Source organism: Prionailurus viverrinus, chromosome D4 (assembly GCF_022837055.1).
Source record: "Prionailurus viverrinus isolate Anna chromosome D4, UM_Priviv_1.0, whole genome shotgun sequence".
In the NCBI taxonomy this organism is placed as follows: Eukaryota; Metazoa; Chordata; class Mammalia; order Carnivora; family Felidae; genus Prionailurus; species Prionailurus viverrinus.
The window spans coordinates 182,122-209,852 of record NC_062573.1 but is presented as its reverse complement, the minus strand read 5'-3'; the positions used below and the strand labels follow the sequence as shown (position 1 = coordinate 209,852).

Sequence of the window (27,731 nt, the reverse complement as noted above, 5' to 3'; positions counted from 1 at the left end):
GCAGGTTCCTCCTAGAAAGACCCTTAGAGCCCTGATAACTTTGCCTCAGCTTCTTTAAGGGTGGCTCCGCCCCACTCAGCCACAGCAGCCAATCGAATCCCGACGGCCGAAGGTAAGCGAGAAGAGAGCACTTCCGCGCTTCAACCGCACTTTTAAGGGGCGGAGCAGAGGGCGAGAGAGGCGTGACCAGACCGATCACGTGATCCAGCCCATTGGAGAGAGGCCGACGCCGCACGGGGCAGTTCGGCGACGTTCATTGGTCAAAGAAGGGTTGGCCCTGCGTGGGGCCACGCCCCCCCGCGGTGTCCTCGAGGTTGGTTGCGCGGGCGCTGGAGAAGGAGACGCTGCCCTTCCGCAGCGATGGGATCCTGGGTGAGTGGCGGCTTTGGTTGAGCCCGCCCGGCGGGCGTCGCGGCAGGGCCTGGGACGGAGGCTTGCAGCTGGCGGGAAGCGGGTCTGAGCAAAGGACTGGGTGGGAGCGCAGGTGTCCGGGCTCAGCCGGACTAGAAGGGCCCGGGTTGGAAAGAGCGGGTACCCGGGCCGTGGGCGTCGCGAGAGGTGGAACGGAAGGTACCAGGTCAGTGAGGAGATGCCCGGGCCTGGAACGTTGCAGGGGCGCGGGAACCCGAACCTGGGCTGGGAAAGCAGGTGCGCCGGCCGAGGTGTCGCCGGTGGGCATCTGGACGACCCTCAAGGATATTCCGGGGGTCGGGTAAGAGGGGAGGGGGCCTGAACTGTGGCTGCGCAGGGTGATAACCAAGATGAAAGAACAGACCCTGAAGAAGGGGATGTTGCTGAGGCCCAGTGTGGGAGTGGCCCGTGCCCAGCGCCCAGCTTGGTCAGACTTGTAAGCTACCTAATGTGGAATGAAGAGAGACTGGGCAGAGGGTGGTTCAGAGGAATGCCTGGGTTCCGGGACATTGATGGGGTCAAGGAGGAAAGGCGGGATGCTCAGGCCAGAGTCATTAATGGGGTTGCCCACTTCAAGGGAGGAGGTGCCCCTGCGCAAGATGTGGGCATCCGGGCTGAGGGTGTTGTAAGTGCCACAGTGGCGGTAGAATGAGGATGTTTATGTCCAAGGTTATAGAGTGACTTGTCCAGGTAGGAATGGCATTGGAAATGTGCAAGGGTGGGGAGCATTGCTACAGGCTGTCATAGAGAAGAGGAGGCTTCTCCTGGGTTGTGTCGGGGGTGAATAGGGCACAGTTGAGCTGAGTCTGTGGATCCGTCCCTGGAGCAAAGCAGGCTTGGGGGCCCCTGTTGTCACCTTGCACGTGCGACTCTTCTTCTCGTTTGGGACAGCTGAGGCTGCTCTTGACTTTCCTGCAGGCAAACACCTGGCCTCCCAGGCTTCTCTCACTCCTGGAGCATGTGTTCAGGCTCACTGTTGTTACTCCTTGTGGGCTCTCCTCGCTTGCGCCCCGAAATCTTTCAGGTGTGGCGTGGAGAGGGAGGTGGCAGTTGTAGTGGACGGCTCAGGGGAAACCCCATAGCTTTGGGATCCTTTGCAGCTGAGGTCACACCCCAGCTTGGTCAGTTAGCGAGGTCGGTCAGGCCGCTTGCCTCTCATGGCCTCAGTTTTCCCATCATAAGCAGTGGGCGTCTGTGAGTGACTAGACTCACAGGCCACCGCTTTCCAGGGAGCGCCTGTTCCAAGCCTGGCCTACAGTAGAAAGCGCTTGGGAAATAGTAGCTGCTGATCCCCCGGTGTTCTGGTGTTTTCGTCTCCCCTGCTCCTAGGTCCAGGCCAGGTTGGGGGAGCGGGGGAAGAGAGGGTTGGTTTGTGATATTAACCTGCGCCCCGACCTCTGGAGGTTGCATAGCTCAATTTGCAGCTAAGCAAATTGCAGCTAAGCAAATTAAGCCTCGCAGCCTTGACGACATGACCGTTTCCTTGGTCCTAGACTGTGCCCTTGCTTGCCCCCCCCCTCATGCACACAGCCGAGCGCCAGAGTTAGGCTGGTGGGATCGTCCATCCTTCGTCCATCCTTCCCGCTCACTGGGGATAAACGGTTTCTTGTGCCGTTCCAGTGATTTTGGCTGCCATCCCAGGTTGATGGGGTCTGTCCTGGCCTGTGTATTCCTTCCGCTTGAGGTCCCCGGAGACCTTGAAGGCATCCTTGGTCTTTGTCGGGGGGGGGGGGGGGGGGGCGGAGGGGCGGGGAGCACTCTGCAGGATCTTGGAGACTGGGCAAAGTGTGCTTAAGATGCTTAATGCTTATTCGCTGGCTTGGGATGGGGTAGGGGGGGGTACCCAGGGGGTCTCGGAAGGCCCCAGGGGAATGTTGCCCCGGTAGTGTGTGGTCCTGCGGCTTCCAGCTCCATGTCAGATTTAGCTAAAGGGTTGTATTGAGCCCAGAGTCTAAAGTTCAGTAGATCTTGGCCCAAGTCCACATTACCCCATACTAGCTGTATGACCATGGACTCCTGACTTAACCACTCTGATCCTCACATTCCTCATTGGAAATTGGCAAAGATGGGGTGATGGGGAGGGGCGGCTAGCTAGCATCTCCTTCACAGAATTGTAACAATTCAGTGAACTAACATACATACGCAAAGAGCTCAGCACAAAGAACTCAGCACAAAGGGCACACGTCGCGTGTAGGAGCTGTTGTTATTTGAGGAAATACCCTGCTTGTTCTCATAATACAGCCCACAGGAAATAGAAACATTCTTGGCTTTGTGGGAGATGAAAAAGGTATAATGATTCCCAGTCAGGGGCATGACCCTTTGGTGGCTTGACATTTTTGTTTACCCGACGGACCGCGGGGTTTGAGAAGATGGTGAAAGTGTGGCGTAAAGCCCCAGGATTGAGGGTGACTGTCCCATCTCCCAGGCCTTGGGTCCGTTCTTGGGCCAACATGTCAGTGCTGCTGTCCTCTGCTCCTAGGACTCAGGGCGGGCAGAGGGTCTGTGGGGCATTTGCTGGTGGGTGCAGAAGATAGGGGCCCGATTCTGGGCCTGGCATTGCACTGGTAGGCTTTGCCCCCACCTCATCCCACAGGACACTCTTAGGGGCATTTCGTTGTGTTCACGTGAGCATTTCACTGTGTCTAACTTGGTCATTCGTCTCTCAGCTCTGTGGAAGGACCCTCTGGTATGTGCATTTCTGTCTTTCTGAGGCGTGGACGGTGCCTGGGACCCAGCCAGCAGCCAGTTGAAGACGTTCTTCTTGGAAGCTCTTGGACCCGACGGCTCTTGCCCAGGGTGCTGGTCCTGCCATGGCGTTCCGGAGGACCGAGGGCATGTCCGTGATCCAGGCCCTGGCCATGACGGTGGCCGAGATCCCTGTGTTCCTGTACACGACGTTCGGGCAGGTAAAGGTTGGGGCGGGGGGGTTTGTGGTCCTGCCTTTACCCCTCTGGTCTCCAAAACACTGAGGCCCTCATCTCAGGGTCCCTAGCATTTGGGAAAGCTTCTCCCTCATTGTTGCTACCCCAGGTTTCTGGGGTCTCCTGTTTCAGCACAGCAAGAAGGACTAGGTTAGGAGTCTGGAGCCCCAAGCCCGTTCTTCACCCTAGGGCTGTATGAGCACTTGACCTCAGTTTTTCAGTCTATAAGAGGGGTCAGTGATGCCCTCTCTGCCAACCTCAAATGTCTGTCACTGACCAGGTCTTTTGACACTTCCTTAAAGCCACTGCAGCTGTTAGGATCATGACCCGTGGAGTTAGGGACACCTCCTGGACCCCAGATGTGATCTCTGTGGCCTTGTCATTTTGCTGTCCCCAGTTCCCTCTCTTTACATCTCCGTGGTCCACGTTTCAGAAGTCCTGGCCGGGTCCCTCCCCTTGCGGCGACTGCCTCTCTATCATTCCTGGTCAGCAAATAGTCCCTGAGTGCCTGAGGCACCCTCCACCCCTCGGGTGCTCCCCAGAGCAGCTCTGCCTGCCACGGAGCTCTTGGCCCCGCCGCCTCCCTCTCTTCCTGCAGTCTGCGTTCTCCCAGCTACGGTTGACACCAGGCCTGCGGAAGGTTCTTTTTGCCACAGCCCTGGGGACTGTGGCCCTGGCCCTGGCCGCCCACCAGCTAAAAAGGCGACGGCGGAGGAAGAAGCAGGTCGGCCCAGAGATCGGAGGCGCACATCTGGGCACGGTGCCCCTCCCCATCCTCATGGCCAGGAAGGTGCCGTCGGTGAAGAAAGGTAGGTGTGAGGCAGTGGCGGAGGGCCTGACCTAGAGTCAAGTCCCGGCTGGGCCCCACGTTCGCTGTTGGATCTTGGGCTAGTGACGTCCCGTCTCCAAGCTGATCTCCCCTCGTCTGTGAAGCAGGGATGGCAATAGACCCTTCCCTGAGTCGCCTTAAGGATTTGGTGGGTGATGCGCCCCGGGCGCACATGTCCTGTCGGTGGCGGTTGTTCTTAGTATCTGAGGACCCTTTGGGAGCACCTGGGGGTCCAGAGGGGGCTGGTGGCACGCAGCCCAGGGAGGGAAGTTCCTGGCGTGGGAGCAAGAAGGGCCGTGTGCTTTCAGAGCCATATGGTATTCTGTCCACCCCCCCCCCCCCTTTTAAAAGTTAAGGTTGACTCTGTATACAGTAAGTTCACCCTTTTTAGTGTGCAGTGTTTTTGGGTTTTTTTAAGTTTATTAATTTATTTAGAGAGAGAATCCCAAGCAGGCCCTGCGATATCAGTGTGGAGCCTGAGGCGGGGCTCGATTTCCCGAACCGAGAGATTCAGGAGCAGAAACCAAGAGTCAGACGCTTAAACCGGGGCGCCTCTTTAGCATACAACTCTTCACGTAATTTTGTGTAACACCCGTAGCCGTGCTCTCAATCCCCACCCGCCATGACCCTCGCGGTCAGCCCTTCTCCTCTAACCCAGCCCCTGCCTGGTAGCCTCTGAACTGTTTTGTGTGTGCTGCTGTGGCTTTCAAAGCCCTCATGGCCCCTGTTTATCTTGTAACCCAGCAACCCAGCGTTGGCCATGACCTGAGTGTCACGTGGCCCTCTTCCCAAGGCAGGAAGTTCTCACAGGCTCACATCTTGGGAGAAACCTGGCTTAAGAAGCAAAAAAAAAAAAAAAAAAAGAACCCCCCCGAGGTGAAAATGATTTTTAATTGTGAATTCTCCTTGCAAAAGGGAAGTTTTCCCTTTGCAAGTGGAAAAACGAGTCTTTTGCCTAGTCTAGATTAGGACCTGAGAATTGCTGGGGAGGCTGGGTTTCTGGCTGGCACTGACCCCTGGGAAACCTGGAGCCGTTTCTGCACCAGCCTCTCGCCTGCCCTGTACCACCACCACCATCTCTGGTGTTATCTTATCATCCCCTGCCTACTTTTCTCACTGAAAATAATTTGTGTGTGGGGGGGGTGCCTCAGGTGGCTTAGTCGGTTAAGTGCAGGGCTTCAGCCCAGGTCGTGATCTAATGGCTCATGAGTTTGAGGCCCACATCGGGCTCTGTGCTGACAGCGGGGAGCCTGCTTGGGATCCTCTCCCTCTCTCTCTGCCCCTCCCCCACTCACTTGCATTGTCTCTCCAAATAGATAAACTCTTTTTTTTTTTTAAATTTTTTTTTTTTTTTTAAAGTTTATTTATTTTTGACAGAGACAGAATGTGAGCATGAGCTGGGAGGGGCAGAGAGAGAGGGAGACACAGAATCGGAAGCAGGCACCAGGCTCCGAGCCGTCAGCACAGAGCCCGACGCGGGGCTCGAACTCACGAGCTGTGAGATCATGACCTGGGCTGAAGTCGGACGCTTAACCGACTGAGCCACCCAGGCACCCCGAAATAGATAAACTTTTAAAAATGTTTTCCCATGTGTGTATTAAAAAAATTTTTTTTTGATATTCATTTTAGAGAGAGACAGACAGACAGAGTGCAGGAGGGGGAGGGCTAGAGAGAGGGAGACACAGAATCTGAAGCAGGCTCCAGGCTCTGAGCCGGCAACACAGAGCCCGACGCAAGCGGGGCTCGAACTCACAAACCGCAAGATTGTGACCTGAGCCAAAGTCAGGCGCTCAACCCACTGAGCCACCCAGGTGCCCCGGGGTAGCTAGGTCATGATCTCGGGTTCGTTACTTTGAGCTCCACATCGGACTCGCTGCTGTCAGCCTGATAGCACAGAGCCTGCTTCGGATCCTCTGTCCCCCTCTCTATGCTTCTCCCCCCGCTTGTGCTCCCCGCCTCCCCCCCAAAAAAGTCACTGTCTCAAATTCTTCTTGGAAGGAGAAGAGTTCCAAATCACACGGGAAACTGAGTGAGGAGGAGTTGGGGAAGTTGTCAGCCCTCATTCTCAGACTTACCTGGCAGATCCGGGGCCTTCTGGGCCAGGCCCTGCACTGGGTGACAGGGACATGGCAGTGAGCAGGATGACATGCAGGGGTGTAGCACTGTGCTAGGTGCATGCACTAGGCAGCCGTCACCCTGCCTTAGAAGGGGGGGCAGTCCAGGCTCCCAGGTGAGGGAGAGGATCGCCTGGAGGTGGGAACAGCCTGTGCACAGCCGCGGGTCAAAGCCTGCGTGACCCTTGCCCTCCTGTTCCTCACAGGCTACGCCAGCCGGAGGATGCAGAGCCCCAGCAGCAAGAGTAACGACACTCTGAGTGGCATTTCCTCCATCGAGCCCAGCAAGCGCTCGGGCTCCTCCCACAGCCTGGCTTCGGTAACTGCCTGGGGGAGGGCACCAGGGGTTCTGGGCTCAGTCCCTGGCACAGAATAGGCTCTAGTTGCTGTCCTCGGGGAGCTTACAGACTGGTGGGAAGACAGGAGAAGAGATTTCATTCGGTCTCTTCGTTCATTCATTCATTCATTCGCTCGTCCATCCATGCAGGCTTTCAAAAGAAATTTTTTTTAGTGTTTATTTATTTTAGAGAGAGACAGAGACAGAATGCAAGTGGGTGAAGGGCAGAGAGACAGACAGAGAGACACAGAATCTGAAGCAGGCGCCAGGCTCCAGGCTGTCAGCACAGAGCCCGACGCGGGGCTCAAACCCATGAACCGTGAGATCATGACCTGAACTGAAGTCGGACACTTAACCAACTGAGCCACCCAGGCGCCCCATCCATGCAGGCTTTCAGAGACTGTCACTGATCACTTACTGAGTGCCAGGCATTGGCGAGAGAAAGGTGGATAGGTGCAGAAGAGAGGTTTGTGGTCTTGTGGGGAAGATACTGGTCTATGAATGTTCGTTCATTCATTCATTCATTCATTCATTCATTCATCAGGCACCAAGCAGGCATTTGTTTTATGCTGGGGACTCTGCTGAGGATATAGAGATCAGTGAGATACAGGGCATATTTTCTCCTGGAGAGTGGCTCTGGGCTCATTTGCTCATCTCTTTACCCATCCATTCAGCAAGCTCTGAGCTGGGCTCTGCCCTGGGGACTCAGGGGTGACCAAGAAATAGCTCTTGGCCTGGAGGAGCCCACGTCCTGGCAGGGCAAGAAATTGTGGCGAGTGCGGGCTCTGCCCCACCCTGTGCGTGGTGGGTGCTCCCTCAGTCTTCCTAGTCCTCCCAGTACAGAACCCCAGAGCAGGGAATGGACCCAGGGCGGCTTTTGTTGGAGGCTGCTGGTTCCCGGGCCGGGCGTTGGCCTCCATTTCCTCCCACTTCTACATCTTGTGTAAGGGGCCGTCAGGGGCTGAGAGTTGGTGGAAGCAGGCCGTGCTGAGGGTTTGGCCGCCGTGCCAGGGGCCGGCTTCGGGGACGGTCTTCGGAGAGGGTGTGCGACGTGATCAGGCGGTGGGAGGGGCTCGGGTCCTACGAAGAGCCTGGGAGGGCCTTACCCCTTGCCCTCGGGTCCTTGTGCTGCTTGGTGCCCAGATGGTAGCAGTGAACTCATCCAGCCCCACGGCTGCGTGCTCAGGACCATGGGATGCCAGAGGGATGGAAGAGTCTGTGACCGCCGGTGACGGCGATGCGGAGAGTCTCTACATGCAGGGTATGGGGCCAAGAGGCCAGCCTTGGGGGCTCTCCTGGAGCAGAGTTGGGGGAAGAATGGTCTCCTCTCGGGAGCCCAGGCTGGGCTCAGAACACTTTTCCGGGTGCTGCTTTGCAACCCCGCTCCTGGACGCCCAAACCCTCATTCAGGGCTGTTCAGCCATTTCTGGACAGGGGACAGTCTCCAGGAACAACCCTGGTCCGAACGGAGGCCTGTCACCTGAGCCACGGTGGAAAAGTGATCAGGGCCGGGCTCATAGAGTCTTGCCCGTTTTTGTCCTTTGGGGGTCCTCCCGCCTCCTTGGTCTCCTGAGCCCCCTCCCGAGTGACACTGTGTGGGGCCCAGCTGTTCTCCGCCACTGAGGTCGGACTCTCGCTTCTCTTCCTGCCCGGGCTCAGGCATGGAGCTGTTCGAGGAGGCTCTACAGAAGTGGGAGCAGGCGCTGAGCGTGGGGCAGAGAGGGGACAGCAGCAGCACCCCCACGCCGGGGGACAGCCTGCGGAACCCCGAGACTGCTTCGGAGGTGCTGTCTGAGGTAGGTGGTCCTCTCCTGTGTCTTTCTGAGCTCCCAGCCGTGGAGGAGGTCGGTGGGGGTTGGAGCGGCAGCCAGCCGCGGGAGGCAGGGTAACAGCCTGGCCTTGTGCCAGGCAGTCGCTTGTCCTGGGTGGGAGTTTTCCCCCTGACCAGGGTGTCGATCCAGCCAGGTCACATACTTAATGTGACGTGCCTAGCACATGCCCGACGCTTGGGAATTGCCCAGTAATCCGTGGTGATGATCACACCCTGATCCTACTATGTGAGGAAAAGGGGCATTTTATGAAGGACTGGGGGGAAAAATAGCCTGCGTTCGGTTGAGTGGATCACACAGCCTGTGTCCTGTCTTTTCTTTACATGTGCATTTGGGACTGTTAATATTTCTGTCTTTTTTTTTTTTTTAATGTTTATTTTTGAGACAGAGACGGAGCGTGAGTGGGGGAGGGGCAGAGAGGGAGGGAGACACAGAATCTGAAACAGGCTCCAGGCTCTGAGCTGTCAGCACAGAGCCCGACGCGGGGCTCGAACCCACAAACCGCAAGATCATGACCTGAGCCGAAGTCGGACGCTTCACCGACTGAGCCGCCCAGGTGCCCCAGTCAGTATTTATTTCAATGTCAGAAAGGAGGTAGAAAGTAAGAAAGCTAAAATAAAAAATTTTGGCGTAAAGCATAGCAAACACACCTCTTGGGATGGGTGTTTACTGAAGCGTTATCTTGTAACAGTTAAAGACCAGGAAAAAAAAAAAAAAAAAAAAAAAGGAAACTATCTACTTGTCAAATCAATAGTGGTCCAGAGTAGGGGCGCCCGGGTGGCTCAGGTCGTGATCTCGCGGTTCATGATTTCGAGCCCTGCGTCCAGCACGGCGCTGACAGCTCGGAGCCTGGAGCCTCCTTTGATCCTGTGTCTCCCTCTCTCTCTCCGCCCCTCCGCTGCTCGCACTCTGTCTTCCTCTCTCAAAAGTAAATCAACGTTAAAAAAAAAAAAAAATTAAAAAGTGGTTTGGAGGGGCACCTGGGTGGCTCAGTCGGTTGAGCGGCCGACTTCGGCTCAGGTCATGATCTCGCAGTCCGTGAGTTCGAGCCCCGCGTCGGGCTCTGTGCTGACAGCTCAGAGCCTGGAGCCTGTTCCAGATTCTGTGTCTCCCTCTCTCTGACCCTCCCCTGTTCATGCTCTGTCTCTCCCTGTCTCAAAAATAAATAAAACGTTAAAAAAAAATTTAAAAAAAAAAAAAGTGGTTTGGAGTACCACGCAGACGTTAAAAGGCTGAGGACGCTCTATATAGGCTGATAGGCTGCTGCCTCCACAATATGTCGTTAAGCGAAAAAAGCAAGGTGTGGAATGTGTATAGCATGACCTGTGTGTGTCCATGTTGAAAAAGACACATATCCAGGGGCACCTGGGTGGCTCAGTCGGTTAAGCGTCTGACTCTTGGTTTTGGCTCAGGTCATGATCTCATGGTGTCGCGAGTTCGAGCCCCACATTGGGCTCTGTGCTGACAGTGCGGAGCCTGCTTGGGATTCTCTCCCCCCCCCCCCACCCCCCCGCCCCTCTCTCACTCGAGCTGTCTTTGTCTCTCTCAAAATAAATAAATAAACTTAAAAAAAATTTTTTTAAAGACATATCTATGTACATGTGTGCCAGTTGGTAACTGCTGGTATGCATGTGCATTTTTCCTTTCCTCTGGACAGATAACTCAGGAAATTATTAACTGTGGTCTGTGAGGAGAGGGTCTACAAAGAAAGGGGGGAAAGGGGTTTCATGTCACTTTATCATTTGTCTTTCCTGATTTCAAGCCTTGCTTATGGGGAGGGTTTGTATAGGCGATAGGATTGTGGACTGTTTAGTATTTTTTTAATGTTCATTTATTTATTTTGAGAGAGAGAGAGAGCATGAGCAGGGGAGGGGCAGAGAGAGAGAGAAAGAGAGAGAGAGAGAATCCCAAGCAGGCTCCGTGCTTTCAGTGTGGAGCCTGATGCAGGGCTCGAACTCATGAACCACGAGAGATCATGACCTGAGCCCAAATCAAGAGTCTGGACCCTTAACCGACCGAGCCACCCAGGCGCCCATGGACTGTTGTTGAGTCTTTGTACTTTTCTGTATTTAAACGACAACAACAACGACAAACCTATGAGCTCCTGTCCTCTGCTGGGGCGAGGACAAAGCGGGGGCTCTTTGGGGAGCAGTCTGACAGTCTCTGGAGGGTCAGTCAGGGTCAAGCCAGGAAACGGAAGCAACTTCGGGTGTTAAAAAGGGAGGTTAGCCCAGGGAATTGCGCAGGTGGCCCAGGTGAGGGAGGAGCCGAGAGCTTTCTGGCTGGAGGGGGTGTGCCCAGAGCTCAGGAGCCACAGAACCCAGAACCATGGAGGGGGCTTACCAGCAGGGGTCGCCCCGTTTGGGCAGGGTGGGGCAGAGATACGGTGTGAGTCAGGACTGGGAGAGGAGTTTCTCTGCCCATTGCCCCACTCCACACCTCCTCCACCTGCGCCTTGGTTGGCTATGAGCCAGTTGGCAGGGGAGCCTGGGAAATAGTTTGAAGTTCAAGGATGAGGACATGCCCGGCACCGGCTGAAGGTGTGGTGCCCTCTTCTCTAGCTGGGGACATTGGCTCGGAGGCCTGCCACGCAAAAGGAGCAGTGTCGCTACAGGAACATCAGAGAAAGTCCCCGGGGGGGGGGGGGGTGGTGACAAAGCCTCTGGGGCCCAAGGGCACAGCTGCACCGGGTCGCCTCTGCCTGTGGCCGCTGCTGGACACCTGCAGGACTCTGTCAGGTCGTGGAAGGGAAGGGAGGCAGTTTTAGTTTCAAAATGGTATTGATTGCTAAGACTGCATCTGAACATTCTAGAACTTTCATCGTCTTCTTCCTGAAAGCGATGAAGAATTCCCTAAAGGATAGTGAAAACTATAGGAATGGAAAAGAGTGGGGGGAGAAAACACCCAGTGTTTGACGCGCAGCTCGTGTTGTGTCACGTGGGCAGAGGCCTTCCGCCTCCCCGCGTGCTGGGCCCCTCGGCGGGATGCCACTGCCAGCCGTAGGACCCCGGCGCATAGTAGTTGCTCAAGAAATGATCTTTAGTGTCAGTATATTGATGCCTATGACCCTCCATCCAGACATAACCACTTGGTATCCTTCCAGGCGGTTTTCTGTGCTAAAGAATTTTTAACAGGTTTCTTAGACTATTATTCGTATCTCGTACGATTCATTTCCATCCAGTTCCATTTTGAATTGTACGATTCATTGGCTTTTAGTATACGGAGGGCTGTGTGGTTATCACCACAATCAGCTCTAGGACATTTTCATCATTTCCCCAAGGAATCCCATGTACTTCGTCAGACCCCCTCCGTCCCTTTGTGCCCCCCAGTCCTAGGCAGCCACTCATCTACTTTTCCTCTCTATAGATTTACCTGTTCTGGACATTTCTATAAACGGGAGTCATGCAATTAGTAGCCTTTATGATTGGCTTCTTTCCTATGGCATATTTTTTTTAAGGTTCACTCTAATAACTTGGATCACTGCTTCATTTCTGTTTATTGCTGAGTAATATTCAATTGTATTGATGTACCACATTTTATTTATCCATTCATCCGTTGATGGGTATTTGGGTTTTTGTGGGTTTTTTTTTTTTTTTGATGTTTATTTTTGAGAGAGGGAGAGTCAGAGCGTGAGTGGGAGAGGGGCAGAGAGAGAGAGGGAGACACAGAATCCGAAGCAGGCTCCAGGCTCTGAGCTGTCAGCACAGAGCCCGACTCAGGGCTCGAACTTACCAACCGCGAGATCATGACCTGAGCCAAAGTCGGACGCTCAACAGAGCCGAGCCTGTGGGTTGTTTTTCCTCTGGCTCTCCGGAGGAACACTGTTACGACCATTTGTGTGCAGGTTTTTGTGTGAGCACGAGATTTCAACTCTCTTGGGTGTGTACCTAAGAGTGGAGTTGCTGGGTGCTGTGGTAACACTACGTTTGACATTTTGAGGACCCTCCAGCCTGTTTTTCGTAACGTGCCATGTTACCTTCCCATCAGCAGTGTAGGCGGGTTCTGATTTCTCCATGTCCTCACCAACACTCCTTTTTGCGTCTTTCTGGTTCTAGGCCTCCTAGGGGGTATGAAATAGTTATCTCATTGTGGTTTTGATTTGCATTTCCCTGGGCTAACAGTGTGCTCATTGGCCATTTGTAGGTCTACGGAGAGATGTCTATTTGGATCCTTTGCTTTATTTTTAATTAAGTTATTTGTCTTTTTTTTTTTTTTAATTCAGGAATTTTATATATTACTCAGCACTCATCATGTGAAGGCTACTGTTAATCCCCTTTATCCGTTTCCCTCCCCGCTGCCCTGGCAACCACCAGTTTGTTTCCTGTATTTAAGAGTTTGTTTTTTTGTTTGTCTCTTTTTTTTGCTTTGTTTCTTAAGTTCCACATATGAGTGAAATCACACGGTGTTCGTTTCTGTCTGACTTATGTCACTTAGCATTATATTTTCTAGATCCATCCACGTGTTGCAAATGGCAAGATTTCATTCTTTTTTATGGCTGAATAATACCCCATTGTATTTATATACCACATTTCCTTTTTTTTTTTTTTTTTTTTTTTTACGTTTATTTATTATTGAGAGACAGACACAGAGCGTGAGCAGGGGAGGGGTAGAGAGAGGGGGAGACACAGAATCCGAAGCAGGCTCCAAGCTCTGAGCTGTCAGCACAGAGCCCAACGCGGGGCTCGAACTCACAAACTGCAAGGTCATGACCTGAGCTAAAGTCAGTCGCTCAACCAACTGAGCCACCCAGGCACCCTCGTAGACCACATCTTCTTTATCCATTCACCTGTGGATGGACACTTGGATTTACCATAGCCAAAATACGGAAGCAATCCAAGTGTCTACCCATAGATGAATGGTTATATTTTTTTATTATTGACTTGTAAGGGCTCTTCATTCTAGATACAAGTCCCTCATCGGGGACAGGATCTGCAGATACTTTCTCCCATCCTGGGGATTGTCTTTTCACTTTCTTGATGGCATCCTTTGAAGCACAGAAGTTCTTAATTTCAATGAAGTTCAGCCTACCCTTTTTCTCTTGTCATTTGCGCTTTCGGTGTGACCGTGACGGCAGAGAAACGCTCCCTAACCCGAGGCCGCTTCGCCGAGAGAGAACTGGCAGGCCTCTTCCAGAGCTACAAGGCTCTGCCAGCCACGTTGTGCGGGGTCTGGTCCTCTCGGGGAGTTGGGCCAAGTGGACGGTGGGTCTGAGGTTCCCTGGGCTCTGCCGGGCTCTAGCTGGGCAGGCTGGGCCACTTAACCTCCCTTGAGTTTTCCTCCGTGAATCGGGGTCGTAGGCCCACCTGCCTTCGAGGATGCCGTGAGGCTGAGCAGCGAAGTGCCTGGTTCAGGGTGAGCACTCAGTGTAGGCAGCCATCTCCGTCATCACCGTCCTCCTCTGAGCCCTTTCACCTCTGTCCCCAGGCGCCTGAGGCCAGAGCCGGCCCTTGTCTCCTCCCCAGAGTCCGGTTACCTGCAGGTATAGGATCTGGCAGCGTGGGTGGAAAACAGAGCCAGGCCTGCCTGCCTGGGCCTGGCCCCTTGGTTGAGAAGCTTCTGGGGTCAAAGGAGTGGTGTTTCTTTCCACATACCAGCCTGGAGGCCAAGGGCAGTGGGGAGGTCACTGAGCCACAGGCTGCTGCCCCTCAGGTGCAGGACGTTCCCGAGCACACACGGTTAGTAGTAACAATGGAATTGGGAACTGTGGAATAGTGACCGTATTAGTGTTACTACACATGTATATATATCAGATGTCTTACATGATGAGTATTATATTACAGCTTCCACATTGCGTGCATGTTGTGTATCGTATCATAATGATTGTTACAACAGCCAACACATACTGGTCATCACCACAGGCCAGTCTTGTGTGCAGGGCTTTGCATACCCTCTTTCCGTCAAGTTTTCCCTAAAATTCTAGGAAGTAGGTACTCTCATGTCAGTTGATAGATACGGAAACAGAGGCTTAGAATGAGGAGGTCGTCTACCCGAGGTCACGCCATTTGGAACTGGTGGTGCCGAGGACACAACCCAGGTCTGCTGGGGTCCAGAGCAGCCTTGTTCCGTGCAGAGCCATATAGCTCATTTAAAGTTTCCTAGAGCCCACGCTCAAAAGCGAAAGGAAACCGGTAAAAATCACATTGGTAATACATTTTCTGTGGTCTAGTACATCCAAAATATTGTCATCTCAACACGCGATCACCGTGGAACGTCATGGAGATGTTTCAGAGGACTTTTGTTCGTTCGTTGGTGGGTTTCCGGCGCTAAGTGTTTGAAATCCGGCATGTGTTCATACTTACGGCACATCTCCGTTGGGACAAGCCACATTTCAAGTCTCAGTCGCTCTGTGTGACTGGCTGGGTGCTGTGTTGGACAGCTCAGGTCTAGATACGTACTCTCGCTGCCGGGCCCCAGAGCCTCCTCCCCTCCCCACCATCATTGGTGAGGGAAGGGGCTGTTGGCCTGGGGAGTATCGAACCGTTGTGTTGTTTTTTTTTTTTTTAACGTTTATTTATTTTTGAGACAGAGAGAGACAGAGCATGAACGGGGGAGGGTCAGAGAGAGAGGGAGACACAGAATCGGAAGCAGGCTCCAGGCTCTGAGCCATCGGCCCAGAGCCCGACGCGGGGCTCGAACTCACAGACCATGAGATCGTGACCTGAGCCGAAGTCGGCCGCTCAACCGACTGAGCCACCCAGGCGCCCCTCGAACCATTGTTTTAATTGCAGCCAGAGTCACAGCGAAGGGAGTTTGCAGAGAAGCTGGAGTCCCTGCTGCACCGGGCCTACCACCTGCAGGAGGAGTTCGGGTCCACCTTCCCCTCCGACAGCGTGCTGCTGGACCTTGGTGAGCTGGCCCGGTACGGGCTAGGGTGGGATGGGGTGGGGGCAGGGTGGAGGTGGGAGGTGGCGAGAGACCGGGGTGTGGGCTCCCTCAGAGTCCTCAGAGCCTTTGGACTTCATTTGATCACTGCCTTATTGCACAGATGGGGCAACTGAGGCTTCAGGAGACAGAGGCATTAGGGTGCCTGGGTGGCTCAGTCCATTAAGCATCCGACTCTCGATTTTGGCTCAGGTCACGTTCTCTTGAGATCAAGCCCTGCATTGGGCTCTGTGCGGACAGCGCAGAACCTGCTTGGGATTCTCCCTCTCCTTTTTCTTCTGCTGCGCTCGTGTGTGCACGCTCTCTCTAAATAAACCGACTCAAAAGCAAGGTGAAGACTTACTGTGCATATTTAAAAAAAAAAAGAGGCATTCTTTTTTTTAAGTTTTCATTTTTTTATTGAGAACATTTTTTTCCTCCGAGTTTTTACTGAAATTCTAGTTAGTTACCATATAGCGTAACTTTGGTTTTAGGAGTAGAATTTAGTGATTCTTCACTCTTATATGACACCCAGTGCTCATCACAACAAGTGCCCTAAAAGTTTTATTTTTATTTTATTTTATTTTTAAAGTTTAATTTTTTACTTAGAGAGAATGTGAGCAGGGAAGGAGCAGAGAGAGAGAAAATCCCAAGCAGGCCCCACACTGTCAGTGCAGAGCCAGCCCGACGTGGATCTTGATCCCACGAACTGTGAGATCATGACCTGAGCCGAAGTCAAGAGCCGGGCGCTCAACTGACTGAGCCACCCAGGTGCCCCTAAAGATTTCATTTTAAACTAATCCCCACACCCGACGTAGGGCTTGAACCCTGAGATCAAGAGTCACATGTGCTACTGACTGAACCAGCCAGGTGCCCTGGTGGCGGTCTTTTACACGTAGCAGACAGGAGCAGGGCTTGGTGTGGCCCTGGGAGTCCCTGGCCAGTGTGCTTTGCCCCATCCCCTCGGGAGCAGACCTTCAGGTGTGGATGTTGGCATCTCCCCTGACGGCTGCTCCAGGCTTTTGGTTTGAGCCCTCTTCTGTGGGCACCAGGTAGGCAGAAGGGATGGCTCATGTGGAGATTAGTTGAAAATAGGCCAAAGGGCCAAGGAAATAGTCGTCTTATTGCCTGCTCCTCTGAGGTACAAGTACATGATGTCGCCGAGAGGTCATGAAGATGTTGAGCCAGACGGCCATCGTTCTCCTGGTGCCCGCCGTGTGTCAGACCGCACGCAGTGAGCGGGCCCCAGGACCCTTCTCTGGGTGCTGTCAGCCCCGAGGGGGTGTATCAGACTCCCGTGTCCGGCCCCTCAGCTCTGCCAGCGGCGACGCGGACCTGGCAAGGGCTGGCTACCTCGACATACCCCGCCATGGCCTGTCTCCAAGTGGCTTTGCCTGAGGAGGAACCCTGCCCCCCGTGGCCTCCCCATGTGGCAGAGGAGGCTGGTGGGGCCATTAGGGCCACGGTCTCTGCTTATTTGGGAGACCTTTCCTCAGAGCCCTTGAAGGTCCGGACCCCTGCAGGCCTTGCGTGGGTGGGGCTGGCAATGCCAGGTGGCCCGTGGACTCCCTTGAGCTCTGACCAGTGGCTAAGTTTCGGTTTGTCAGAGGGGGGAGTCTTGCTCGGGGCCGCACAGTACAGCGGAGCCTGCCCGTGCAGAGCTCAGGGGCCATCGGGCCCAGGGTGCGGCTGCGTGGCCCCCTCAGCAGCCTCGTTCTGGGCCTAACCGCGCCCACCTCCAAGGATGGCGTACCATTGAAAGAAGCCATTCATTTGAGGCCGTGAGCCCAGAATCTTCACGTGCGAGTGTTCAGTAAATCGGAGCTGCGTGGTCAGTAGCAGCATCTGGCCCGGAATCGCGTGTTGGTAGCTGGGCACGTGCACATTCCAAAAAGCCCGGTGATTTCGGACTCTCAGCTCAGCCCTTCTCTTCCTGCTTTTCCCAGAGAGGACCCTCATGCTCCCCTTGACAGAGGGCTCCCTGCATCTACGGGCGGACGATGAAGACAGCCTGACCTCTGAGGATTCCTTCTTCTCTGCCACAGAGGTGACCTGGCACGGGTTGGATGGGCAGAGAGGGAGGGCGGGGTGGAGTGAAGTCCAGGCCCCTGTGTGAACTCTCACCGTGAGCACTGGGTCACGGGAAAGCGAAGGCATTTCCTCTGACAGGGGCGGAACTTGGCAGTTACCAAGCGCGGCTCCCTGGGGACTCCGCACACTTGCTGGGGACAGGGGAGCCTGCGAAGCAGGGGTCATAGGTCCTGTGGGTGAGGGCAGGGGTCTCCACCCCCATGGCTCCAGCCCACACTGACCTCTCCCTTCTTAGACTGCATGCCTGTTGCTTGGCGTTAGTCTCCTGTCACGGCCACACGTGTCAGGCCCAGCTGTCCTGCCCGGGGGGGGGGGGGGGGGGGGGGGGGTGGTGAAAGTGTGGGCACCTGTCCAGCAGATGGTCCCTTTGGGAAGGGCTCCTGGAGATGGGGATGCTGAGGACTGAAACTAGGCCTCTGGCCTCTTGGCTCATTGTTCCCTCTGGCATCCCCTCTGAGATGTTGGCCCTCGGGTGTCCCCTGGACAGGCACCCTCACCCGCTGGGATGCGGTCCACACAGGCTTTGACACGACCTTCCTCTTCCTGCACACCCTCCCCCCAGCTCTTTGAGTCCCTGCAGGTGGGAGATTACTCGATCCCGCTCTCCAGGCCGGCCGCCGCTTACGAGGAGGCTTTGCAACTGGTGAAGGAGGGGAAGGTGCCCTGCCGGACCCTCAGGTGAGCGTGTGGGGAAGGAGGCGGGGGGTTGGGGGGGGGCAGGGGGCAGGTGGGTGCGCCCTGTCCCCCTCGGAGGCCGGAGAAGCCAGCCAGCAGTGCTTGGTGAGGACTCAGCTGGACAGGCTGGCCGAGGGCCACAGTGCTCCTGACCCAGACACGGAGGGCTGAGGACGGCCTTAGGTTCCGAGACAGACGGGCCCGGAACTAGCAACCACAGACCCGTGTAATTAGTGAGTTAACCATGATTTCTACTTCCGCGAAGTTGTCAGAGGGCTCTAGCCATTCTGTTAGTGGGCACTCTCTCTGAGCCCTGTGTTCCAAAGGAATCCGTCCTGGCAGCGGCCCCGAGGCCGGGCTCTGGGGACAGACAGACCCGATCCTTGCCGGGTTCTGTCCCTTCGTCGCGCGTAGGACAGGTTGCCTAACCTCTCTTGGCCTCAGTTTTCTTATCTGTGGCATAATTCGGTTTCTTGTTCATCTTAAATTAGTTTTGCCACTTGATATGGAACTCAGAACTTGACTTTTGGCCATGACTCCAGATTTAAGCATGTGCATTTGAAGTTCGCTGACTGAGGGGCACCCGGGGGCTCAGTTGGTTAAGCTTCCGACTCTTGATTTCGGCTCACTGTTCGTGAGTTCGAATCTCCTGCTTGGGATTGTCTCTCCCTCACTCTCCGCCCCTTCCCTGTGCTTGCGCACGTGTGCATGCACACACTGTCTCTCTCTCTTTTTCTCTCTCTGTCTCTCAAAATAAATAAACTTTAAAAAGTTCACTGACTGAACATGGCTGGAAAGACTGGTTGAAGCCTTAGTGAGGTGGATGAGGGTAGCCAGAATGGGCGGGAGCCCCCTGTCCTGGCACTCTGCCAGCTGGGACCTGCTTGGCCATTCCAGTCCCCTGCCAGTGAGGGTCCTTTGCTGGCTGGGGCCTGAAGGAGGCCGAGGTCGGCCCGACTCCCAGTGTCCAGACCGGCCAGCTGTACTCAGTGCTCCTGAGGACGTGCCCTCAGAGACCAGCTAGTCAGCCTCTTCCTTTGGTTTGGGGGCAGCCGAGCCCTAGAGGAGGGCAGGCACTTGGCCAAAGTCACGCTGCCCGGCTGAGGCAGGGCAATGCACGGCTCCACCCGGACCCCACAGGGGCGTCGCTGGATGGGGCCCAGGGGGTGTGACTGTGTGTGCTTCCCCACAGGACTGAGCTGCTGGGCTGCTACAGTGACCAGGACTTTCTGGCCAAGCTGCATTGTGTGCGGCAAGCCTTCGAGGTGGGTGTCGGGGACGCCTGGGGAGGACGAAGCCGGAGCTGGGGACAGTCAGGCAGGTCTGCCAGGCCTGCTCCCGCCCCTAGCTCCTCTGCACAGACAGAGTCACCTGCCTAGCCCATTATACTGACCTCTCCGCCAGCTTTAGGAGACTGCCAGCCCGACGGCTCGCTCCCCTCCGTTCCTCATTCCTTAGGGTCTTCTGGAAGACAAGAGCAACCAGCTTTTCTTCGGGGAGGTTGGCCGGCAGATGGTGACGGGCCTGATGACCAAGGCCGAGAAGGTAGCTTTTTTCGGGTTTTCTTCTCACCTTGTCTTTTTAATTTTTATTTTTGTAACTTTTATTTGGTTCTGTTAAAAAAGAAAAACAAAACCTAATCTGAAATCAAGCTGAGGAACTTTGACTTCATCCTGAAAGCTCTAGGGGAGTTTCCTGGAAAAGGCTTAGGGGGGTTTCCTGGGCTAATTTTTTTTTTTTAATGTTTTTTTTTTTTTTTGAGACAGAGTGAGAGCACACATGCACGTGAGCTGGGGAGGGGTGTGTGGGGGAATTGCAGAAGATCCAAAGCAGGCTCTGAGCTGACAGCAGCGAGCCTGACGCGGGGCTTGAACCCACAAACCGCGAGATCATGACGTGAGCCGAAGTCAGATGCTTAAGCGAGGAAGCCACCCAGGCGCCCCTCCTGTACTAATTTTTAAAAATATGGACCTGTCTTGCTTTAAAACAAAAAAAATTTTTAATGTTTATTTAATTTTTGAGAGAGACAGAGAGCAAGCAGGGGAGGAGTAGAGAGAGAGGGAGACATAGAATTGGAAGCAAGCTCCAGGTTCTGAGCTGTCAGCACAGAGCCTGACACGGGGCTTGAACTCACAGACCACGAGATGGTGACCTGAGCTAAAGTCGGCCGCTTAACCGATTGAGCCCCCCAGGCGCCCCAGAGACCTGTCTTGCTTTTTACCTGATGATACCATCACGCGGTTTTACACAATTTAGTGACTCTAAAATGCAAACCGTCATCGGTCTCTGTGAGCCCCACCTGCCAGAGACCGAGGTGTTTCTCCTGCTCGGTTTCATGGACTGATAACCCTTGGACATGGTTGTTTAATTTCCAAAGCGCCCTGCAAACTGTTGGGCAGCTTTATTGTGTTGTGTAAGAGCGTATCTTGTCTATCTGTCCATGTCAGCAGGTATGGTTACTTTTACTGATTGCGCAGTAGTCCGTCGGGAGGGCTGACTGTGGTTCGGCTGGTGCTCCAGTGGATGGACGTTACGGTTGTGTCTGACGTTCCCCCGTCACACTGCTGTTCCAGTCTGTCTGTTACGGACCTCTTTAGGTACCTTTGGTTTTCCGTGGGGCACAACCCAGATGTGGCAATCCCGTGTCTTGGGCCCAGTTAGAAGGGCTTCCCGGTGTGCTGTCTGAAATGCCTCAACAACTTAAGGACCGAAGCTCCTGCCAGCTGTGTAACAGTGCGTCTCCTTACGTCTTGGCCGATGCTGGGTCTCAGTGATCCTTTTAATCTGTTGTATCCATTCCTTCACATTTCTTCATTAATAAGGTTGCCTGAGTTGTCATGTTGATCGGTCCCTTGTTGGAGCAAAGCCCTTGAAAATGCCTCCCCCCACCCCCCAGGACTTTCACCTCACTGTCTGAGTAATGGTTCCCAAAACACGCCTCTGATCTCGTTACCCAACTGCCTGACGTGCTCCCTCGCTTCCACTGCCTTTGAGGCTTTTGAAACTCGGAAGACCGAGTTTCGTTTTGTGACCGGCTGCCATGTGCACTTGGCCTCGTCCAGACCGCAGGGCTCAGGCTTTTAGCGTATAGGCTCTTCCAGACGTTCTCCCTGATCCGGGCCTTCGCATATGGCACAGGGTGGTCCCTAAACACCTGGAACACTGATCCTCGATGCTGTTGTTGTTAACTACTTTACTGTCGAATAGGCACACGAGGGTATAAAAACGGATATCTAGGATTTAATGAGAAGATCAACCCCTGTGTGCCCAGCACCGAGGTTAGGAGGTGGAACTTACACCAGCATCTGGAAGCCCCCCTCACCCCCCCCTTCTTTGGTCTTCCTTGCTTCCCCATCTTCTAAGCCCCTGCTGGCCCGTCTGTCTCCTCAGGAGGACTCTGCCAAGAGCCCTTGGGCTCACCCCGCCAGCACACCCACCCTGCACCCCATTTGTGGGTTGCTCTTTGTCACTGCTCTGTGAGCTCCGTGAGGGCCAGGACCACAGCTGTCCCGGCACAGGTGTGCCCAGCCCCGGGGCCTGGCACGGGGCAGGTGCTCCATAAGGGTGCATAATTATTCTCCCAGCAGCCGCTGTTTACCCGGCAGCGGGCCCTGAGCTTTAGACACGTCTCTACCTCTAGTAGCTCCTTTAGTCCTGACTACACTGTCCACTCAGCAGATGAGGAAACAGAGCCTGAGGAAGGAGAGGAACTTGTGCAGGTCTCTAAGTGTGGGAAGGCTAGAGTTGGCATTTGAACCCAGGTTGGCCTGACCCCAGTTGTGCCCTTGGCCTGTTCTCTGTGGGGTCCCAAGAGAGTGAAGACGCGGACAAGTGAAGGGTGGGCAGGTGAGGCTAAGGTGAGAGCCAGGAGCTTAGTAGACGGCCTGATCTCTGTGGCCGCTCCCCGCGAGGCCCAGGAGTACAGCTCTCCTCTTTCTGCCTCCGCTCGGTTGCGGGACGTAGGTTTGGTGAATGGCTGGCTAGCACTCTGGAGAGCGGAGCCCACCTATGCGGAGCCCTGGGACTGAAGCGGGAACCGACACAGCCCTGTTGGGTTGTCGCAGGCAGGCAGAGCTGGGAGGGTGCCAGTCCTGTGGGCAGCACCCAGGCTCTAGACTCGAGAAGTCAGACCACTTCGTCACTGTGTGTCCATGGGCCAGACAGGCACCCTCTCCAGTGTGAGTGGGTGTGCCCCAGGGACGTTGTAAGATGGTGTCAGACATGCTTGGCCAGCCCTTATCTTCATCGTCCTCCTTTACATATGAGGAAACTGAGGCTTTGGGAGGTTAAGTCACGGTCAAGGCCATCCTAGCAAATTCTCTTTAAAACTTAATAGAAATGGTTTTTCTATTTTTTTCTTTAAATGATTATAGAAATACTCATGCTCCTTTTCCAAAAACCCAACAGATACATAGCAGCAAAAAGAAAAACCGTCCCCAACTCCACATGTTCACATTTTGGCGAACATCTGTCTGGTGGCTTCTCCACCCATAGTTCTTTATAAGGGGTGGCAACCTGCCTGTGCGGTCGTGTGTCAGCTCCACCCTGCCTGGCTCTTGGGCACATCACTGATCTCCCGCAGCCTCGGTATTCCTAATTAGAAAGTGGGTATACTGCTGGACCATTCCTCGTAAGACCGCACGAATTCGCTGAGTTGGCCCCTATCAGCACAGCCCCTGGCGTGTCCCAGCCTTCCGTGTCCGTGGATGCACGTCCACGTGTGCACGGGGCGTCGCTAGCCCCAGCTCCGCCCCACAGCCCCAGAGAGCGGAGAGCCCGTCCTGTGTGCCGGCAGCAGCAGGTCTCGTATGCTATCTATCGTTTAGGCCCAGGCACCGGGCTGGTTGTGTAACAAGCCGGAGCTCCCCGACTCCCCCAGAATCGGCCCGTGAGTGTGGGCCGCAGGTTCTCCCGTTTCACCAGTGGTAGCCGGGGTCGTGCAGATTGGAATGTTTGGCTGCTTGACTCAACCTCCTGTCCTCACGCATCTTTGCAAAGTGAGCTCATGGTGTCGTGCGCATCTCCCGGAAGGCACCTGGTACTCCGTCGTGAGCTGGTCTGAGACGTTGCAGGGCGCGCTGTTGTTGAACCTCTCCCAGACGTGGCCTGGTGTCTGCAGAGGCGCGAAGCGGTGGGTAGAGGACACTTCTTGCCGGGTGTCCTCCACGGCCGCTGCTCGGGGATAGGCCTCAGCCCTGCCTTGGCTCGTCCCCCATGCACAGGCCTGCCCCTGTGATCTAGTCCAAGTGAGTCTTAGAGCCTCTCTCATGACCAGAGTGGGTTGTGCTTCTCCCCACAGAGCCCCAAAGGCTTCCTGGAGAGTTACGAGGAGATGATGGGCTATGCCCTGCAGCCTGAGACCTGGGCCACCACGCGGCTGGAGCTGGAGGGCCGTGGGGTGAGTTGGTTTGTGCTGAGCCCCAGTGCCCTGGGGTCCCTTGCACCGAACATCCTTGAGCAGGGAAGGGATGCCTGTGCCGAGCTCTGCCTTGATTCTGAGGGTCTGAGGTGGCTCCGTTGCTGTCGCCAGCGGGCCCAGGCTGCTGGGGAGACGGCCCCGGCTGTACCCCATTGCGGCCCAGGGATGCGCCCACTCACCTGTGTGTTCCCAGCCAGGCCCCCACACGCCCACGCCTCTCTGGACTCGGTCTTCCCGTCCAGACAGTGGCCCTGCAGCTTTCAGAGCATCCCTGCCCTCTCACAGGTGGTGTGCATGAGCTTCTTCGACATTGTGCTGGACTTCATACTCATGGACGCCTTCGAGGACCTGGAGAACCCCCCGTCCTCGGTGCTCGCCGTCCTGAGGAACCGCTGGCTGTCAGACAGCTTCAAGGAGACGGTGGGTGGCCGCCCTCCACATCCCACACACGCTCCCGTCACCCCACGCGTTGGCCTGGACCCTGCTTTCCTCCGTCCCTCCGTCCCTGGCTCTGGGCACCAAGGCGGGCACCCCCGCCGTCAGGCAGCCGTCACCCTGCCGGGCAGGCTTCCCTCCCCTGCTCGATGTGGGGCTGTGGGCTGGGCAGACCAGCATCTGCGCTGGAGCAACTTCCCAAGGGAGGCTGATGTTCTCTGCGCCCGTTTAGAACCCACGCAGTGGGGGGCATTTCCTTTTGCACTGTGGTCTCCCGTGGTGAATTCTGCTCCGTTTTAATGCACGTTATTAAGTCAAGTTAAGACACAGGAAGAAGGAAGGAACAGCAGGAGAGAGTTGAGTGCAGGGCCCCTCAGGCAGCTGTGCTACATGGCCGGGGGCTGGTCTTCTACCCACAGTTTGTAGGCAGTGACCATGGACCCCCACGACCTCTGAATGAGGTGGAGGTGCTCGGCCGTGGCCGTTTCACAGCAAAGGGAACTGCGACCCGGGGAAGATCAGCGGCTAGTTGAGGGGCCTGCAGCAGTAAGGGTTAGAGTCCAGGTCAGATTTAGGTGTGACTGGTTCCTAGTTGAGGGGAAGGAAGCAACAGAGCTCAGGCACCAGGCCCCCGCTTCCTGCTTGGGTTGGGGAGAGCTGGGATCAGGGAGGGACTGCAGGCCCGACCTGTCATTTGAAACCTGGGTGGGGTCCCGTCTTTGATTTAGGCCCTGGCCACTGCTTGCTGGTCAGTCTTGAAAGCGAAGAGGAGACTGCTGATGGTGAGTGACCCTCGCGGGGCGGGGCGGGGCGGGGCCCCCAGTGCTGCTGACCAATCCGCACGGCCTGAGCTGGGGGCAGGGCTGCTGGGGGCAGGGCGGGCGGGGCCCGGCAGAAGAATGCACCCCCCCGCCCCCACGAGGAGGTCCAGTTGAGCCCCCAGGCCCTGCCGTCCCTTCTGGCTTCTATCACAGCACTGGCCACCTGTCCTGCCCTTTCTCTCTCCCTTTCCCAGGGGGACCTCGAAGGCACACATAGGTCCGCTTAATCTCTCCAGGACCCAGCACAGCGTGGGCCACCGGAAACCGTTGAAGGGCCCGCGGGGAAAGGGCATCCTTGAGGGAGGAAGGGCCCACAAGAGGGGTGGAGGCCAGTGTGGCGGAGGCGTCTGGGTGTGGCTGGCGGAGTCACCTCCCTCCCACCCACAGGCGGCTGGTATCTGTACTCCCAGGCAGCACCTGGCGCTCTGACTGGGCCGTGATCTATCGCTCTCCTCTGCCAGCCAGGCCCTGCTGCCCAGCTGATACCAGTGCCACTGCCGAGTACTCTGGGTACTTCTGGTGCGGAGCCCAGCCCGCCCCCTTCCTCGTGTAGTCCTCACAGCAGCCCCGAGGTTACCCCCCATTCTGCAGAGGTGAAAGCCCCTGTCACTTGCCCGGCGTCACCCAGCGAGCACGTGACTGAGCCAGGCCCCCAAAGCTCAGCTCTTGATATGCCCCCCCCCCGCTTGGCCGCGTCCCAGCCCTCAGCCTCACCACTTTTGCAGGTGCCTGATGGCTTCATCTCCCATTTCTACTCCGTATCGGAGCACGTAAGCCCCGTCCTAGCCTTTGGCTTCCTCGGACCCAAACCCCAGCTCGCTGAAGTCTGTGCTTTCTTCAAGGTAAACGGAGTGCGTGGCCTGACTGGGCTGCTCTCCGAGAAGGGGTGAGCGGGGGTGCTGGGGGGAGCCTGGCCGACGTGGGTCCGGAGGAAGCACCAGGAGGGCGGGAGCCTGTGGACGGGTTGGGGGAGGGTCAAGGGGCTTTGGGTGGTCCGGAGGATGTCAGTGCGGGGGGCAGGGGGGCAGGGGCCGTGGCCGAGGCCCAACGCCAGCCCTCCCCCCAGCACCAGATCGTGCAGTACCTGAGGGACATGTTTGACCTGGACAATGTGCGCTACACTTCGGTGCCGGCGCTGGCAGACGACATCCTGCAGCTGTCCCGGCGCCGCAGCGAGATCCTGCTTGGCTACCTGGGGGCGCCGGTGGCCAGCAGCATTGGCCTGAACGGGGCGCTGCCCCGAGAGAACGGCCCCCCGGAGTTGCTCCAGTAGTGGCGGGTGCACGCTCGGGGAGGGGTGCTGCCTGGGTCTTGTCCACATGGCGATGGCAGTGAAAAGGCCGTCTCCTCCCCTCCTTAGGGTTGGTGTCGAAGGGCCTGGGTGTCCCTGGCTGTCAGCGTCGGCAGAGCCTGGGCTTTGGTGGCCTAGGGCAATTGTCCCTGATCATCTGGGAATCCCTGCAAACTTCCTTGGAGAGGGTTGGAGCCCTGGGGGCCTGCCTGACTGCCCTCAGCTGTCCCTGGGCAAAGCAGCAGCTGGACCAGCGGCTTGTGGGGCCTGAGGGAGAGGAAGGTGGTCAGAGAGAGACATTGTTGTGAGGAGGGGTGGGACAGGCAGAGCCGGAGGGCTGCTGACGACGGGGCTGGGAAGGTAGAGGTGGAAGACGGGGTGGTGGGGCTCTGGGGAAGGCCACGGATGGCCTGAGCCAGAAGGGACCTGGGCTTTAGACCGTCTCTTGGTGCCCAGTGCCTGCTGGCCCCCACCCCTGCCACCACCCTAGAGACTTTGCAGCTCCAGATTGGGAGGGTGGGGGCCACAGAGTGCCTGGTGTGGGAGGGGTACCTTAGACGGGTGGCAGGCCTGGACCATCCAAGGGTGGGACGGGGTGGGTCTGCTTTCCTTGTCCTCACGTCTGGGCAGGGACTGGGCCCTTGGCAAACCCAAGCAGGAAACCAGGATGCTGTCCTCTGACATTCCCTCGTCCTGCCAAAGACTGTCACTTCTCTTCCCCTTTGCCACCACCAAAGATGGAACAGGTGGGGCTGGTCCTCCCGCCCCACCCACCTGCCTCTGTGAGCCTGGAACCCCCTGGGTGGTGCTAGGGCTGAGCTGGAGGCTCTGACCAGGGTTCACCGCAGGCCTGTCACCTGTGCTGCCGTCGGTGGCGGGCCCAGGGACCACATCGGGCGGGTCAGAAGATGTACAGGGCTGGACTGGCTCCCCTGCCCTCATTAGGACAAGAAACTTCGCCGGGCGCTTTGCCGTTGGCTCGACGCACAAACGCTCCAGCTGTGCATCGGCTGGTCCTCCAGCCGTCCCCACCTTGTCCCCACCTCCGCAGGGTGCTGTGAGCCCTGCAGACTGACTTCACTCAGTGTTTTCACCGGAGGTGGGATGTTTTATTTATTGCCTTAACACTTTATTTTGTGATCCTGCCCCTTTCAGGCTGAGAGGCCTCCCAGAGAAACTGAGTTCTTCCTCCTTGTTCTCCGTACCCCGGAGGACTGGCTCCTCAGACCAGGGCCCCTCTCCCCCGAATGGCAAAGGGGTCCTGGGAGGGAGAGAGAAGGGAAATGGAGAGGGGTGGTGCGGGTCCGCCCATCACCTCCCTGCACGCTCGCTCCTGCTCCCCCAGGCTGGAGGACCCTGTGTTGAGCCAGGGCTCTGGCCCCAACCCCCACCCCCCTGAGGCTGGTGTCCAGGAAGGAGCAGCCTCCTGCATGGGAAGGCCCGGGGGGACCCTCCTCCCCTCCAGCCCCACATTCCGTTCATTTGCACTTCCCCTGCACTCTGAATGTCATCTTGAGCCTGGGCCCCCCCCCAGCTACTCTGGTTTGCTCCCAGATCACTCAGAGTAGTGTTTTCATTTGTCTTTGTTTACACGTCCATGCACTGCCTCTGGCACTTGATTTGTTGCAGCTTCCAACTTTTGTATGGTAGAGCGTGTGTGCATCGACCTCAAGTCAAATAAATGATTTATTAAACAA

The 27,731-nt window shown here is 56.1% G+C and overlaps 1 protein-coding gene across 3 annotated transcripts; it reads left to right on the top strand.

Moving 5' to 3' along the window:
- The first annotated feature begins 238 nt into the window (after positions 1-238).
- Positions 239-27,731, top strand: MIGA2 (mitoguardin 2). Of its 3 annotated transcripts, none has more exons than XM_047829635.1 (16): positions 239-372; positions 3,078-3,317; positions 3,931-4,141; positions 6,482-6,594; positions 7,756-7,873; positions 8,272-8,408; positions 15,170-15,287; positions 17,249-17,349; positions 17,956-18,071; positions 19,261-19,333; positions 19,527-19,613; positions 23,368-23,466; positions 23,773-23,907; positions 24,651-24,704; positions 25,469-25,585; positions 25,810-27,731. In XM_047829635.1, the coding sequence occupies exons 2-16, from the start codon at positions 3,222-3,224 to the stop codon at positions 26,014-26,016; spliced, it is 1,782 nt and encodes a 593-aa protein (XP_047685591.1). In that variant the 5' UTR covers positions 239-372; positions 3,078-3,221; the 3' UTR covers positions 26,017-27,731. The 3 variants fall into 3 exon arrangements, with proteins under 3 accessions (XP_047685591.1, XP_047685592.1, XP_047685590.1); XM_047829636.1 differs by having other exon boundaries at positions 285-372; positions 3,123-3,317; XM_047829634.1 differs by lacking the exons at positions 239-372; positions 3,078-3,317 and having other exon boundaries at positions 3,324-4,141.